Source organism: Doryrhamphus excisus, chromosome 14 (genome assembly GCF_030265055.1).
Source record: "Doryrhamphus excisus isolate RoL2022-K1 chromosome 14, RoL_Dexc_1.0, whole genome shotgun sequence".
NCBI classification, from domain to species: Eukaryota; Metazoa; Chordata; class Actinopteri; order Syngnathiformes; family Syngnathidae; genus Doryrhamphus; species Doryrhamphus excisus.
The window spans coordinates 20,163,657-20,180,425 of record NC_080479.1 but is presented as its reverse complement, the minus strand read 5'-3'; the positions used below and the strand labels follow the sequence as shown (position 1 = coordinate 20,180,425).

Genomic DNA, 16,769 nt, shown 5'->3' with positions numbered 1-16,769 from the left:
ATTCAGGGTGACAAACGCCATAGCAGCACATGAGCAAGGTGGGCAGGTAACCGATCCACCTGTCAGATGAAGAAGAAAGACGCGGAAAGGGGGCGGAGCTGTGTGGGATGATGGACAACCCCTAGATACACGCGCCTGTCTGTGAGCACCAGAAGCGAGCAGCCATAAATCGGCCAATGAAATGCTCTGCTGGGAAGACATGTATTATGGGATATTACTGCATATTTATACCTTTTGAGTGTTAAGTTGCTGTGTGATGATTTTAGCCTTAGTTAAATTGAGTAACGACATCCTGCGATTTCCTGTTCCTCACCGACTGACAATAGGCACAGTATTTAAATGATTAGGAGGAGTTCTGAAGTATGGGAGATGATGGTCATAAATCAGCCACACTGCTGTATAAGCTGCAGGGTTCAAAGTTTCAGAAGAAAGCAGGGGCTTACGCACCAGAAATGATGACGGTAATGGCATTACTTGAGTGAAGGAAGGAGTACTTCACCATGGAGATAAATAGGAGCAGTGAAAGTCTGCTAGGAGGGTCTCGAGTAGGTCATTCTCCCTGGGATCATGGCTGGTTTTAGTTGAACAATGGAAGGGAAGAAGAAAAGGACAACGTTCTCATGAGGTTGGAAGAAGAGGGGTCGGGACTACTGTAATGCACTAGTGCAGGGGTCGGCAACCTTTACTATCAAAAGAGCCATTTTACCCCCTCGCTCACTGAAGAAAAATAGAATGGAGCCGCGAAACATAATTTAACAGCAGAATATAGGGGCTGCATAGCGGTCGAGTGATTAGCGCGCAGACCTCACAGCTAGGAGACCCGAGTTCAATCCCACCCTCGGCTATCTCTGTGTGGAGTTTGCATGTTCTCCCCGTGCAAGAAATGTGTAGCAACATGCTCACATCCAGAGCAAATTGCGAGTCTCCCAAGATTTTGATTGACTGCCAGATTTGGAGGGAATTTTGGGGTATCAAAGTAGTTCAGAGGAGAAAAAGCGGAGTTGATCAAGTACTCTTGCTAGTATACGGTCTCCCAGAAAGTCCCATTTTTTTCAAAAGTAATTACAAAGATGCATATTTTCCTCATTTGGGTGTTAAAACAAATATTTGAGCATTGCAAAGGGAGCCACAACAAAGAGGCTGAAGAGCCACATGCGGCTCTGGAGCCGGAGGTTGCTGACCCCTGCACTAGTGGGTCTGCGGGGGTGCTGGTGGTGGGGTTGGGGGCAAACAAGCTGTTGTACGTGTAGCTAGAAGCAGTACCTTGATGCTTACTCCATCCACCTGCAAATGCCAAGGAGAGAGAAGGCAGGAGGAGCATGAAGGAACGGAGAGTGCAAAGGGGACAGAGGTGAGCCGGCCGAGGAGGGAGGGAGGGAGCAAAGGAAGAAAAGAAGCACTTTCAGATTGAAATAGAAGTAAAGAAGGTCAGGAATATGCCTGTGGAAATGAAAGAAAGTGTATTGTGATCGGCTTTTATCATCAGGATGCCTGATAAAGCATACAGCCCATAATAACCCCGTGAAGCTGGGTACTTCACCATGCAGGCTCCACTCATTTACCAGAGTTAAAGTGTAATTTGATGGCAGCAGATGACTGTTACACATTAACCAACATGCTGAAGGTGACAGGTTGGGATCCAGAACATAAAGACATAGTCTCAGGAGACCTTAATATTATATCCCGAGATTGACTACACAAGGAAAAAATTCCCATAATGCCACCAGTACTCCCTCAGTTGGTGTTGGGTTACACCAGGGGTGGGCAAACTACGGCCCGGGGGCCACATCCGGCCCGCCAAGTGTTTGAATACGGCCCGCCCAATCTTTCCAAAGTATTTAATTTAAAGTCAACATACAACCTGGCATCATGGCCTGAGCCAACCTTTTGATGGTTGTATCAATTTCGTTGTTTGACATGGTCTGTTGTTTACAAAGTGCTCCTGAAAAAAGAGACACAAGCACATAATAATAAAAATTAAAATAATAATTATTATATCATTATTATAACTATTATGATTATTATATTAATTATATTAATGCTAATTATTATATTAATTATATATAATAATATTGTTATATTTGCATATTTTACATAATAATAATATAATAATTATTATTTTAATTTTATTTTAATTATTATAATATTTTATTATTTTAAAAATATTTAAATATAAAATAATAAATAATAATAGCAGATTGCATGACAATTTTACAGATACAATAATACCCCCCCGGAAATTTTGTTATATCAATGCGGCCCGCGAGTCAAAAAGTTTGCCCACCCCTGGGTTACACAATGACCCCGCGCTCCTCAATCCAACCAAGCCGTGTGTCACCTGGCTTGGTGCTGCCCACCACCTCCACCATTGCCTCCACTCCTGACCGCCTTTTATGGCATCCAATAAAGGCCCTGCATTGTTAAGGTGACACCTAGCAGCAGAGAAATAAAAGCTAACGACATTCATTCCGCTCTCCGTCAACAAGCCGGGTGTGACTTTCAAGGAAGTCTATTGTTTACTGTGCCGGTGGAGCGGGGTGTCCAATGTGCGGCATCCGCATCTCCGTTACCGCTTGGCACTCTTCGCTTACCTCTTGGCTCCTTTGCTCAGAGCCACTCTGAAGCTTCAGCGGGTTCTTCAGCTGCTGCTCCAGTTTGTTGATCTCATTCTGGAAGACGTCCCTCTCGTGTTCTCGGTCCACGGCTTGCTCCTAGGCACCAGCGGGAGAAGCTTAAAAACACTCCGTGCTCATCCGTATCCCGTTTTAGTCAATCAACAGTATCCTAGGATGCACTGCACTTACATCCAGGAACTTCCTGTTCTTGTCCAGCTGCTTCTCCAGGGCCTGGATCTGCTGCTGGAGGTCTCCGGTCTCGGCCTTGCGAGCGTGCTCCAGCTCAATCACCCTGTTGACCTGCTCTTCCAGCTCCGCCTCCAGCACCTTCATCTGCTTCAGGAGATCGGAGCTCTCCTTCTCCGCCTGCCGTTGCACCTCCACCTTCTCTTTCATCAGCTTCTCGGCTTCCTCCAGCAGATCTAGGCCAGCGCAGAGCATGGAGGTGTTACTGCTTGGACATTGAGAGTTACTGAACATCTTGCATGGAGATGAATGGGATGCCACTGAGGAGTCTGAGGAGGCGTCATTAACAAAAGCTGGTCCTTGACTTCCAACTCCCGTCACTTTTCCATGTTCCTTCAGGCTTGTGATGGCTTAAAGTGACCTAAAGGTTGAGGGCTATAAAGTCATGCCAGCTGTTGATCTGCATGGCGTGCAAGGGGAATATGTTTTGATGCCAACGGATAAAAAGCCCCCACTACTACCTCATTTTAACACCTCTGCCCTCAGACTCTTCCAGCATCCCATTCAGGTATCCAAGATGAACCTCCCAACACGATGCCCATTCCGCTGCCACCAGGACCAACTCCCATTGGTTCACCCAGGATGACATCCAGATATTGTAATATGCATGCCCAGCAGACAAGGAGGGGGGGGGGGTCCTGGATAGCCAATCATCTTACTCCCACTAGTAATCAATCCAGTATATATACATGGAGATGATTGACAGAGGATCTAAAGGCCATGTGTGAATGCGGACATCTGCTGTGTCATGTCATCATGCTATAATTAGGGCTAATTAAAAACCACAAGCCAGGACAAGATGAGTGAAAAAAGGTAGAAGCAAAGGTTAGTGATTGGAGTGCGATCGTGAGGCCAAGGAAGCAAGCAAGCTCTGTGGGTGATGCAGCCGGGTTAGGTCACGGATACTCTGGTTATCATGTGACTCCATTGAAAGGAACGTAGCGGAGAAGAGGAGGGCTGAGCCGTGCTCAAAGTGGACACACCTGCTTCAGGTGCTGCGACCATTGCAGCGTCAACTAGGCCTACGGGAGGATAGGAAAGCACAGGCGTTCAACATGCTCTTCTTTTTCACATCAACACAAAAGCCATGACGATGTCGGCTAGGATGGAGAAGCAAACAGCGTGAAAAGGAGCGGGGTTCTTCGATAGCCCTGACCCAAAAATGCTGAAGACTCACCTTTATCATGGAAAAATGGCCTACCTTTTTCACAATAGGAGAGGTTATAGTTATAGTTATCATGAACTTCCAGCTACACCTTGTCGCTCGCTATTGCAATTGAGAATACTAACACTTGGGGTGTCACCAGACAAAACGCCCCATTGGGTCGACGAAACAAGACCAGACGAGATTTTAACAGAACTTTTCAAAATATTCACCAGTATATTTCTACTAGCTTACACCAGTACTAGTACACCAGTGTACCCACCCAGACAGACAGAAGAGGGCTCACTCCTTCCATGAACCCTCCTCCTGTCTGTTTGGGGGCGGTAGAGGAGGTAGTAGGTCAGCCAGGGTATTTTCATTTATTGTGGGGTTCATTCATGAATTTACTATTGTTTGTGTGACACCCCATCAAATGAATATTCAATTGTTATGATGTATTTATGGTACATTAATAATACAAATAAAATCTTCAGGAAAAAAAAAAGCACTATTATTTTCAGACCTCGTCCGAGACACACTTCTGTGTCCGCAGGTTGAGACTAGACCAGGGGTGGGCAAACTACGGCCCGGGGGCCACATCCGGCCCGCCAAGTGTTTCAATATGGCCCGCCTGTTTTTTCCAAATATTTCATTTGAACTCAACATACAACCTGGCATCATGGCTTGGGCCAATTTTTTGATGGTTGAGGTAGCTGCTTTATCAATTTCGTTATTTGATGTGGTCTGTTACAAAATGCTCCTGTAAAAAGGGACACAAGCACATAATAATAATAATAATAATAATGATAATAATGTTGTCAATAATGATAATAATAATACTATTATATTAATATTGTTGTTAATAATAATATAATAATGGTAGTAATATTACAAAATACTCCTGGAAAAAGGAGCACAAGCACAATAACAGTAATACAAATAATGATAATAATACTACTATTATATTAATATTGTTGTTAATAATATTAATATGATAATGGTAGTAATATTATTATTATAACAAAATAATAATAATAATAATAATAATAATAATATAATAACATTACTATAACTAATAATAATAATTCTAATTTAAAAAAAAAAATAATAATACATTGAGAAACACACTTTACATCAAATAAATGATTTCAAAGTGCACATATAGCAGATTGCATGACACTTTTACATGTAAAATATGTGTAAAAATATAGGTGTAAAAATGGACTGTTATGTGTAAAATACTACATAATCCCCCCGTCAATTTTGTTTAATTAAATTAATGCGGCCCGCGAGTCCAAAAGTTTGCCCACCCCTGGACTAGACCATGTATGCAGGTTATCTCATGGCAGGTAACAATGAGCAGCTTGGGATACGTACGAAGCTCACGGGGGCCTGCGTCCTCTCTCATGGCGTCGTGTTGTCGGGACATCATCTCTCGTTCCTCCTGCATTTGCAGCCTCTCCTGCTCCAACTCCTGCAGCCGACTGCTGGTAACCTGCGGCGAAAAAAAAAACATTCCGTTTAGTCTGCAATCACGACGATAACACTTCATGAATGAAAAACTCCGACAACATTCTACCTGCAGCTCTTGCTCCAGGCTGAGCTGGAGCTCTTCCTTCTGACGTAACTGCTCCTCCAGGGAGGCACGTTCGCCCGTGTAGCCGTCAATCACACCTTTGGCGAGAACAAAGTGACAGAAGATGCTTAATAACAACTTGGTGGGATGCTTGTGCATGGCGCTACGCAGCCTTTTGTACCACACGGCGCTCAGAAACCTCAAAAGAACCCAAACACATTCCTACTGTATAACTGAACGCCAGTGAGAACGTCTGACCCATTTTGCTTGACGAGGATGGACGCAAAGACAATGAAATGCTTCATAAGGGCGCTGTCCCGTCACAGGTCAGCAAGCATTACTGGTACATTACAGTACATACAGCGACGCGAGCGCTAGGCCTCCATTCAGATGCTAGCATGCGGTTACAAGCGGGACACAAGGTACACGTTGCAGACTGAGCCGGAACCAACGTGGTGTCGAGTTTGCCTAAGGAGGCTTCTCTCCAAGATACACAATTGTCCAATCACGTCGATCATGTGAAAGACCTTCTCCCATCACGTCCGGGCCGTGCTGTCAGTCAGCCATCATAACATTTCCATATTACCTGAAATTGAAATGTTGTGGGAACAGCCTTACGTAACAGTTGCATGTGCCGACTATCACGGCGTTAGCTTCCAGGCTTGGTTTTATGGCAGCAGATATTAGCCATCTGTACCTGCACTCAATTGCAAAAAACAAACACGGAACTTCTCCGCTCAAACAAGGATAATAAAGCACTCACCACTATTCCGTGCTCCCAAAAGTGAAAAAGTGAGTGGCTTGGTGTTTGCCGTGTGTGTGTGCAACAGTTGCCCCCGCAGGGCCAGCTGTCTCTGACAAGGATGGGCCATGCAAGCTAGCTGCCCCCCCCCCCAGGAAGACTCAACTTGGTTTCACTCTCCCTGTCAAACAGCTGATCCTACCCCCCCCACACCCCCCAAGTACCGTCTGGGTCTTGCATTGACATTTCGTCGCCCTCAGGGGGGGGAGGTGATAAGGTACAAGTTAGGTCCATCTTGCACTGCTCACCCTCGGCTCGGTGCAGTTGCAGTGCCAGCTGCTCACGCGCTCGGGCCTCCTCCGACAGCCGCTCCTGCAGCTCCTCCTGCTTCTGTAGGAGCTCGCTGATCTCCTGGTTATGGCGGAAGGACTCCCGCATGAGCTCGGTCTGCGTGATGCGGGCATGCTCCACCTAAGAGCATGAAAAAAAATGAAGTAAAAATATTAATTTTTATAGCTGATAAAGCAATTAGCAGGATCACCGTGACGACCACGAAGACCAGACAGTTCACGTCCATCATGGTCCAGCTCAGTGAGATCTTGATGCGTTGTACCATATTTTGACTTTTTCCACAACTACTACCCTGAGAGTCACGTGACCTGTGTCATCACATCGCTGCCATTCCACCACTACTCTTCCCAGCTTTGCATATCTCCGAGAGCAAAGGTCTGTGAGGACATTACGCAAACACAGGAAGTGGCCTCGTGGAAGTCACACAAGCCTCCAACACCTTACGTGACATGATATTTAATTCATAAAAGAAGCTGCAGCACGGTAAAATATTCATCAGCAGCTCTCATGCAAGAGTTTCCTCTGCTGCATGGACTTACTGTATAGGGGGGGGTGGGCAGAGAGATCCTGGAGATGACTTTAAGGAGGTGGCCGTTTGTCCTGTGATTGACATGAGAGATCTGAGTCTGCACCAGGACGGCGTTCCTCTCCGTCAAGCTGCTGTAGACCGGGAAAGGTCGGGGAAGGGGGATCCGAGATTCCACCTCGTACACATCCTGGTCCTCCCCTTCCACCCACGTGGTGCTCTGCGTTTTGGAGTTCCAGAAAGAGAGGTGGGAATCCATGGCGAAGGATGCTTTACGCTATGTCGGTGCTCCTCGCCTGGAGTCATCAGAGGGGGTTTGCCACCATCCCAAAGCAAGCGGCCATGAGAATCAGGCCCAGGAGGGAAAGGTTTGCTGCCGGGCAACAGTTTCTATGTGTTGGCGCACAGGAAGGAGACGATCATGTGATCCCGACCGCACGCCATCGTCATCTTGTTGAGGTAGAAGACGTCTCAGGTAAACAGAAGGGAAAGTCCAAACGCAGCTAGTCATACTCGGCAGCAGGGGGGCGTCCCTTCTGATTTCATCGGATTAAACGGCATTCCAGAACACATCAGCGGGAGGTATTCCGAGGCTTCCATTTCCTGTCTGCATCCTCTTCAGTCATGTGCACTTGCCTCTGCTCCTACTGACCTTGTTTCCTTAGTGGAAAGCACGTCACGGCTCGCACGGATCTCGTCCCCTCGCTCTCTCTCTCTCTCTCTCTCTTCTCCCTCTGGAGATTCCCAAACAAAGCTGTATCGCCGTAGCAACAACAAGCCTCCCGGGCCCCCCACTTGTTAATTGTTGGGTCCGGGCGACAGCCAGCCGAGGGTGAAATGACAGCAGCCGCTTCTTAAGTTGCTTTCCGCTTTAATTCCTCCCAGGGTTTGCCGTCATTCCCACTCCACGCATGCTCACTGGGGCCGGGTGGCCGCCCTCGTCAGAAGAGCTCGACTGACCCCAGGCAGTCCCCCCCCAGTCACCTCAGTCAGGTAGAAAGACCAAATCCAAGACGTTTCCTCGCTCGAGCGGACCTTCATTTACTCTGCGGACTCTGCTCAGTCAAAGCAGGAGGGAGGGAGCAGCGGAGGAAGGGAAGGAGGCGTGGCTTCAGTTCACGGCAACACCGGGGGCCAGGTAAGCTTTGCAAATAGATCTCACACACTCACCACTCCCTAGCATACTCGAGCGCACACAAATAACCTGCAGACAACACACACAGACACACACCCTACACAAACGTGTAAAACCGGATTCACTCCCAGTGAGGTCACATGCAGCACAAGACTAACGTCTAGAACAGGGGTCAGCAACCCCTGGCTCCAGAGCCGCATGTGGCTCTTCAGCCACTTTGTTGTGGCTCCCTTCACAACGCTCAAGTATTTTTTTAAAATACCCTAATGGGAAAAAATATGCATTTTTTAATGAGTTTTTTTTTTTTAATCTGACTTTCTGTGAGACCCTGAATGAATTGAAGTGAATGAGTTCTGACTCGTGATTGGATGAGCTCAAAGAGCTCACATGTGACGAGAAGCAACAATTTGGTGTAAAAATTTGGCGTTAAAACTGATTCAAACTTTCAAAAGTTTATAAGATATTGTTTTTAAATGATGTTTTGCGGCTCCTATCTGTTTTCCTTTAGTAAGCGTGTGGGTAAAATGGCTCTTTTGATAATAAAGGTTGCCGACCCCTGGTCTAGAAAGTCTGACATGTCACCGCTTGGTCTTCAAAGACCTGTGGCTAATGGCAGGTGACGGAGCAAACACCAAAAGGCAGGACGTGACATCACCGGCGGCTGGAAAACCATCAAGAAAACCATTAGCCAGCCTTTGTTTACAAGTGGGAACGCTACACTACGCTACACTACACTACACATCCAGGCACAGTAGCTTGTTACCGCATTTCTATTCCAGACAACCACATTGTGAGCTTTTATAAATACACATGTAGCAGTAGAAGACCACGATGTAGCCCACCAGGTGTCCTCCATTGGTAGTTCAACTCAGTGCCAAACACTTAAATGTCATTTGGTGTTTAGTCTTTGCTGTTATTCTTACATTAATCCTGGTTCCAGACCCATTTCATAGTTAGAACCTGTTTAGGACTTTCTAAATGACATGATTAGGAACTCCCACCCCCAGACACTCCCGGTACCCAATAACAGGAAACAGGAAGAACTCAGCCTCTCCTGTCCCCATCACCCTCTGTGACTCTACAATTGACATTGTGGAGTCCTTCCGCTTCCTGGGCACCATCATCTCCCAGGACCTCAAGTGGGAGCCGAACATCAGCTCCCTCATCAAGAAGGCTCAGCAGAGGATGTACTTCCTACGGCAGCTGAAGAAATTCATCCTGCCAAAGACAAGGATGGTGCACTTCTACTACACCTCCATCATTGAGTCCATCCTCACCTCCTCCATCACCATCTGGTACGCTGCTGCCACTGCTAAGGACAAAGGCAGGCTGCAGCGTGTCATTGGGTCTGCAGAGAAGGTGATTGGCTGCAATCTCCCGTCCCTCCAGGATCTGTACGCCTCCAGGACCCTGAGGCGTGCAGAAAGGATTGTGGCCGATCCCTCTTCGAGACGCTCCCCTCTGGCAGGAGGCTGCGGTCCATCAGGACCAAAACCTCACGCCACAAGAACAGTTTCTTCCCGTCTGCTGTCAGCCTCATCAACAAGGCCCGGGACCCCACCTGACACTCTTCACACCCCACCTCTGCCTCATCCCGCCACTTTGACACTTTCATTATATGCGTTACATTAACGCCCAGTTTGGACTTTTAGGAAAAACAATCAGACTGCACTTCCGGAATAACAACAAAAAACAGACTGTGTACATATATTTATACTGTTATTCTGTATATTTTGTATTTTTCATTCTTTTTTAATAGATGTGTATGCACCTACTATACCAAAACAAATTCCTAGTATGTGTTTGATCATACATGGCAATAAAGCTTTTCTGATTCTGATTCTGATATAGTGGATAGAATACTTAAGACATAAGTAAGTCCCATCAAAGTGCTTTTGCTTTTTGTTCAGGCTGCATTTGTAAATAAGAATTTGTTCTTAAATTTGTTTGTTCTTCTTCAGAGCCTTCTCCATCGCTGCCCCCACTCTCTGGAACTCTTTGCCCCACTCACTCCGTGCTTGCCCTGACCTTCCCACCTTCAAAAAACAACTCAAAACCCACCTCTTTAAATCTGTTTTTAATGTCTAACCTTCTATATCTGACTGCTGTGCCCCGCCCCGCTTTTTTAACTGTGTACTAACCAATGAATGTTGTATTTTGGTGTCTTTTATTCTGTTTACTTGCTCTATTCAACTTCATTCTTTTGTAAAGTGTCTTTGAGTATCTTGAAAAGCGCTATACAAATAAAATGTATTCTTATTATTATTAAATTGCTTGCCTGGGTAAATAAAGGTAAAATAAAATAAAAAAAGGCTTCTGCTCCTGTATGTTTCCATACTCAGGGTGTGTATGCAAAGAGATAAAAGATACATAAATACAGTAAAAGGATCATCAAGCCTGCATGCTGGCAGCGTTGGGAAAGGATGCTGAATAAAAGTGACGCCTGGCTCGGACTATTTTTAGAGCAACAAGACAAAACCCATCTGAGCGTAAATGACAATTTCAGCCACAGGGAGGATGCAGCATGCACTCGCTTACAATGGCCTAGTTAAAACTGGCCCCACTCTACTACACACGGTGGGTGCACGCCATGGGCTCCCTACGCGGGGCAACGGAGGCGGACTTCCGCCCAGCTGGGCTACCATTGGCTGTTTGCACCAGACAATGACACACAGCTGGTATCTATGGGCGACCACCGGGAATGAAGTGCGTCTTTTATTAGGGGGGGGGGGGGGGGGGGGGGGGGGGCTTCTCCATTATGCACTCACAGCAGAAATCAGTGTAACCGTCAATTCAACAGAAACAGAAAGTTGAGTAGTTTTAGTTTCCTACCTGGTCGGTGGTGTCGCTGATGACCATCAACATCTTCTCCAAAGCCGTCTGGAGGCGACCGCTGATGCTCATGAGGCGCTCCTCGTTCTCTGGCCGACTCCCAGCTTCCCCCAAGAGGAGGCCGTCTATCATGTGCTTGGACACCTCCAGACCCGCGTCTGTCTCGCCGCCGGGGCAGATCTCTCCAGAGAACCCTAGTGTGGCGACACAAAGCCTTATCGGTGCGGCATTTCTTTATCGCTCGTTGCTGCGGGTCACAACCCACTGGTGCTAGCATAGCGCCAACAACTGATGAACGCCACATGGCGGAAGATGCATCTGAAGTATCAGCTTTGATCCGCGCATGTGTTGTAAATGTGCCTTCCTGTTTGTTGTTTACAGTGAACTCACCAACGCTATTCATGCTGACTCATGTTTGCACTTAGCGCTATTACAACATTGGTTCTGTTGACAAATGAGCGGTCAAAGTAACAAATCTTTGACTCCAAATAATGCCGAAGGTTTAAAAAAAGTTGTCATCTATTGAGACTTCAAGATCCAACTAATGCCATGTCATCTTGGCGGTTTCGGTGAACCAAGAGCCCGGTTTTAGTGCTTCAAATCAGATATGACATGCCTGCAGCATCGGGTCTGGAGGGAGGGTGTGCATCCTGCAGCCCTTCACTGGAAGAAGCATCATGCAGGCTCTGCATGTGGAGTCCCATGGTTTCTTCCGCCGCCGCCGTGGTCTTCAGGACCTCAGCCAACACCCGACTAAGCCTCTGGTTGGCCCGGCGCAAGAGGATTCTGAAGGCGGCACAGTGATTAAAGTTAACGCGCACTTTAGCGTACTTGTTTTTGAAATCTCCAAGGCAGTATTGAAATTTTGCTCGTCACCTTTCATTGTCCTCGTCGACGCTCTCAAGGCCAACGCGCCATGTGCCGTGGTCCTCCTCTTGCACAGCTTCTCCTTCACGGTCTTCTCCCCTCTGTCGCAGCTGCACGGGTAAAAGGGAGAACACAGAAAGTAGTCCCGTCATTACGGCGCTGCAGCAGGAAGCATGGGACGGCACACTGACACTCTACGTGCCTTTTTGCACATGCACACATGCACACATGCACACATGCAACGGCGTGAACAAAGTATCCTTATATGAGAGTAGACAGACACACTGGGGGTCCCCGAGTGCGGGGAGAAACACTAGTGTCTTTGTGCTACCATGACAACAGGTGCACCTGGGATGCAGGGAATAAGATGGATTATAGCACCACCTTCTGGAGGGACGGCAGTAAAGCAGATGATTACGCTGACCACAGCCAAATACGCCATCGTCTCGTCTTGCATTTACAAACGCAGATGCAAAAAGATTGGGGAAAAAACAGGAAGCTTTCTAAAAGGGAATATTTCACTCATAAACATTATCATTCCAATTGTTGTGTTGCATCCCATCACCTGGTGGAACTGTACTTAATGAAGTGTCAGGTCAGCGTAAATATTACTACTAATAATAATAATACGTGCTTCTATCTGGCAAAGAGCAATGAAGCCATCAGCCTTTGCCATCACACGTCAAGCAAGAAATGTTGTGTGAAGCCTCACAGGCACACAAATTAGCTCTTTGAGTACTTTAAAGGCAGTTGGACATGAGGAAATCACGGATATAGGCAGCCTGTGGACTCTTCCAATACAGCACACACATACGCTCCTGAAGGAGTTGATGATATTACCACAAACACAAACCACCAACAACACAGACCTTCTTCAGCGCTTCCGATTCAGCTTCCTGCAGCTTCTCCTGTAACTTCTGGATCTCCGCGTTCTTCTCCTCCAACTCCCTTGTCAAGCGCTCCCTCTCCTCGGAGGCAGAGGCTCCTGGAGTCGATGCCTCCTCATCTCTCTCCTCTACATCCTCTACGTCGTCTTCGTCCGATGGGGTCTGCATGGAGGAACTTGTCTGGCAGGCACGCTTGTTGATCCGGGCCAGTTCCGTCTGCTGCGCAAACTCCACTGACATCTGAACAATGGCCTGTCGAACAAAAGGAAACGATGTTCGAGACCCATCAATTATTCCACTGTCACATACGGTCCTTCCTTGTTTGTTGTCGTTAATTGGTTCCAGACCAATTACAATTACAACCAATTACATTATTAGAGCCCTGGAGACATGAAATAACACCCACTTTTACATCACATGGTACAGACTCCGGGATCACTGCAGGGACAAGCTTCAGTTGGAATGAGAACACCAGCCTATCAAAAAGGTTCCCTGGCCGAGGTAAGGAAAGGGTCTCCTACCTTGGCGACTTCCTCCTCCACGGAGCACGGATCCCGAGTTTGCCCTCCTCTTCCTTCCTCGTGGCTGTGCCCTCGCGTCCTCTCCCGCTCCAGTTCTTCTCGCAGCCTTCTCAGTTCGCTGCTGTGCTGCACTTTGAGCACAGCGACTTCTTGGACGTACTTGTTGTAGAGAGCTCTCCTCAGCGTCTGCAGCTGCGCGCTCAAGCCTGTGGACCTCGCAGACCAGCGAGCGTCGGCGACCCACTCCAGGAGTTGTTCATCGGTGAGGGCCTGCACAGGGACGAGAGCGCAACCGTGAAACATACGGAACAATAACAAGCCGCTCTGAAAAGAAACAAGTCATCTGTAGCCTAGCAAAACCCCGCCCACCCTTCTGCTTCAGATCAATACGCGGCGTTGTGGTCTTCCTGCTTTGAGGTTACGTTACGTGAAGATGCATTCCTGTCTGAGACGCTGCCTGAGCTGGAGGAAGTTGAGGACGGGTGACTAAGAGAGGGACGCTCCATTGGCTTTCACACAGACACCAAACTCCAGAGTGGGCACACTTGCTCCAAGAGTGACACGCGATCCAGGCGGATTATGTAACTTTGACCCTTTTCATCATTCCATATAGGACGCTTCATCCTGCTGCTTCTGAAGCAAAAAGGGGTGGAGGGTGGGTGGCGGTGGGATTTAGGGCACGTTCAGCCCTGCGGGCAACTTCATCCACACACATCGGAGCGCCAGACTCGCTTACTGCTTGTGTGCCAATCAGCAAAAGAGGTAATGATGTGACAAGGCTGATTTTAATGGCAGAGGAAAATGGAGCCCAAACCTTGAGATCGTCTTTGTACTCCTCCCTGCAGTCTGGTGGAACACTGGGGAAACAACACAAGTCATGAGAGACCTTCTATGTTATCATGTACGCCTCTCTGTGGAGCTAGTACACAAATAAGGATTATTGTCACATGTGTTAACCGTAATCCTACTTTTCTTTATAGGCCCCGCCCTGTATTGCTGTCAAAGGCCACATGGTGGTGCTATTCCGGATGGAAACTGAATTTCGTGCATTTGGTGCACACCGTGAAAGGACTGACGAGCACATGTATGTCGCTTGCTACGTCTACATCGTGGCTCAAACATCGCTATGTCGCTCTAGCGCGGTCTTCCAGGTAGCGATGAATAAATGATGGCTGTTTGGTGGTCGACTATGGCCCATTAGTAGTCCAAAGCAGAGGTAGGGAACCTATGGCTCGGGAGCCAGGTAGGGCTCTTTTGATGACACTATCTGGCTCTCAAGCATTTCTTACCACAATAAAAATGTATTTTTGCTGACATTTTAAAGTAAACCATCACAGAAATCACTGTTAAAAATAATATTCAAAATCAACAACTTTCTTATGCATTTTAATTCGTCCATCTATTTTCTACTGCAATACGGCCGACCATATCCATCTTTCCTGATGATATTTTCCAGGTCAAACACCAAAACTTGATTATTACTGGATAATGCGGTAGTCTACCTCGGTCATTGAGATGTCAACATGTAAATGTAAACTTTCCTCCTTTAGTCAAATAGCTAAAGCTGCAGAACCAAGCCTTCTGATGAAGATGGCCAAAAGAATGAAATATACGGAGTACGGTGCAAAACCATGCAGCAGCAGAAGTTGCATTAATGGCAGCAAGTATTTGATTTATTATTAGACACTGCGCTGCTCACGAAAGTGTGCTGGCCACACCCCATTGGCGTGGGGTAGTGTGCCTGGTCTACGTAATTAGAGCCCATTATATCTAAAACTGTTGGTCTTACATAAAAATGCACACATTTTATTGCATTCAATGTTTAAAAAAATGTATATGGCTCTCACAGATACACTTTTTAAAATATCTGGTCTTCATGGCTCTCTTAGCCAAAAAGGTTCCCGACCCCTGGTCCAAATGACTGGAAGACAAGTTATGTGTTGTATTCTGGCCACTAGGTGGCAGTGACGTTACACTGACGAGCCATGGAGCTTGGATTATGTTACCTTGACCCCGCATGGCATGTCTGACATGACATCGTGAAAACAAGTTCTTGTCCCATTCTGTGCATACGTTTTTTTAAGGTTTTTGGCGTTCTCTTCAATTTACAATAAAGAAATGGGAGGCTAACTAGTTAGCATGCAGTGGCTGTCTCTCGTGTCCCTGCAGCGATGCCATAGCCTGTGCATTATGGTTGTCTTACATGGTGTAAATAAAAAGCAATAGGAGTGTGAAGATGCGTGACTATTGTGTTATTGTACATCTAGAGGTCCCTAAAAATGGTCAAAATCATATCTAGAAAGTCATAATCCTGTAAGTGCTGTATCCGTTTTATGCATGACAAAGCATTTTGACCACAACCAATAGGGGGCGCCACAAATGGCATTTACAGTCATGTGAAAAGTAAGTGAAAGTAAGTGAAAATGAAAGGAACAGGAGCTAAAGCAGCTACAAGAAGAAACTATGGGAGGATCCAGCCAGTGTGTTGGTGCGGCACCCTCACCTGTAGTGGGGCTGTGCCCCCGTGACCTCCTGCAGTCGCTGCTGCAGCACCAGCATCTCCGCGGTGTAGCGTTCCTCCATCTCCGCCGCCCTCTGCTGGTAGTGAGCTCGGACACGCTCCATCTCCTGCCTGTGATTCTCCTCCAGCTTCTCCAATTCCTCACAACGAGGTACTCTGGCGCCCGGCTCCTCCGCATCTAATCAGCACGACAGATGAGACTAGCTTGAATGTTCCCTTTGGAAATCACGAGCTAACTCCAGCCAGGTGTATGTGAGCTCACCTTGCTCCCTGGCATCGCTCCGGGTTGCAGCGTGGTCCGCCTCCTCCTGCAGCAGCTCCAGCTGGGCGGCGTGGATCTGAGTCAGGCTGATGCGCTGTGCCTCCATGTGCAGCCTGCACTCGCCCTGAGCATGGGAACATGTACTTTAAAAAGGTACAAGTACACAGCACCGGGGAACATGCATCTGCTTGTTGATGATATCGGTGGCGCTTCCAAATGACTGGAAATGGAATTACACGGCACGGCTGCTTCTCATTGCTGATGAATCATTAACGGACATAATTCCACTAATCCCACTTCAATGATGGAGCGCAGGAACAAGCCAATTAGAGTCATCGCTCGGGAGATAAACAAAAAGCGGAGGTCTGTGCTCCCTGTGCGTTATGCATTAGCGCTAATTATGCACAATTATGAAAGCGCCATTCCGCTGCCTTTGATGGTGCATGTTTTTAACATGAGACGCTACTTCTCAATAGCAGCGTGTGATGTCTTTGTTGTTTGGTCTCTGTCTTTCACAAAAGTCCAACCAACAGACATTGGTCGG

General features: G+C 47.1%; 1 protein-coding gene across 8 annotated transcripts in view; it reads right to left on the bottom strand.

Moving 5' to 3' along the window:
• Positions 1-16,769, bottom strand: part of akap9 (A kinase (PRKA) anchor protein 9) — a 38,013-nt gene that overhangs the window by 11,233 nt on the left and 10,011 nt on the right. For 7 of the 8 annotated variants that reach the window (XM_058047469.1, XM_058047465.1, XM_058047467.1 and 4 more), the window contains 14 exons: positions 16,226-16,349; positions 15,946-16,141; positions 14,257-14,299; positions 13,443-13,712; positions 12,904-13,173; positions 12,044-12,144; positions 11,784-11,953; positions 11,168-11,361; positions 6,632-6,794; positions 5,585-5,679; positions 5,383-5,500; positions 3,845-3,883; positions 2,805-3,037; positions 2,592-2,711 (listed from right to left, as the gene is read on the bottom strand). In XM_058047469.1, coding sequence (XP_057903452.1) covers positions 2,592-2,711; positions 2,805-3,037; positions 3,845-3,883; positions 5,383-5,500; positions 5,585-5,679; positions 6,632-6,794; positions 11,168-11,361; positions 11,784-11,953; positions 12,044-12,144; positions 12,904-13,173; positions 13,443-13,712; positions 14,257-14,299; positions 15,946-16,141; positions 16,226-16,349 — 2,136 coding nt within the window. The remainder of the gene's footprint in view (positions 1-2,591; positions 2,712-2,804; positions 3,038-3,844; positions 3,884-5,382; positions 5,501-5,584; positions 5,680-6,631; positions 6,795-11,167; positions 11,362-11,783; positions 11,954-12,043; positions 12,145-12,903; positions 13,174-13,442; positions 13,713-14,256; positions 14,300-15,945; positions 16,142-16,225; positions 16,350-16,769) is intronic. The other variant, XM_058047470.1, reaches the window with a different exon arrangement.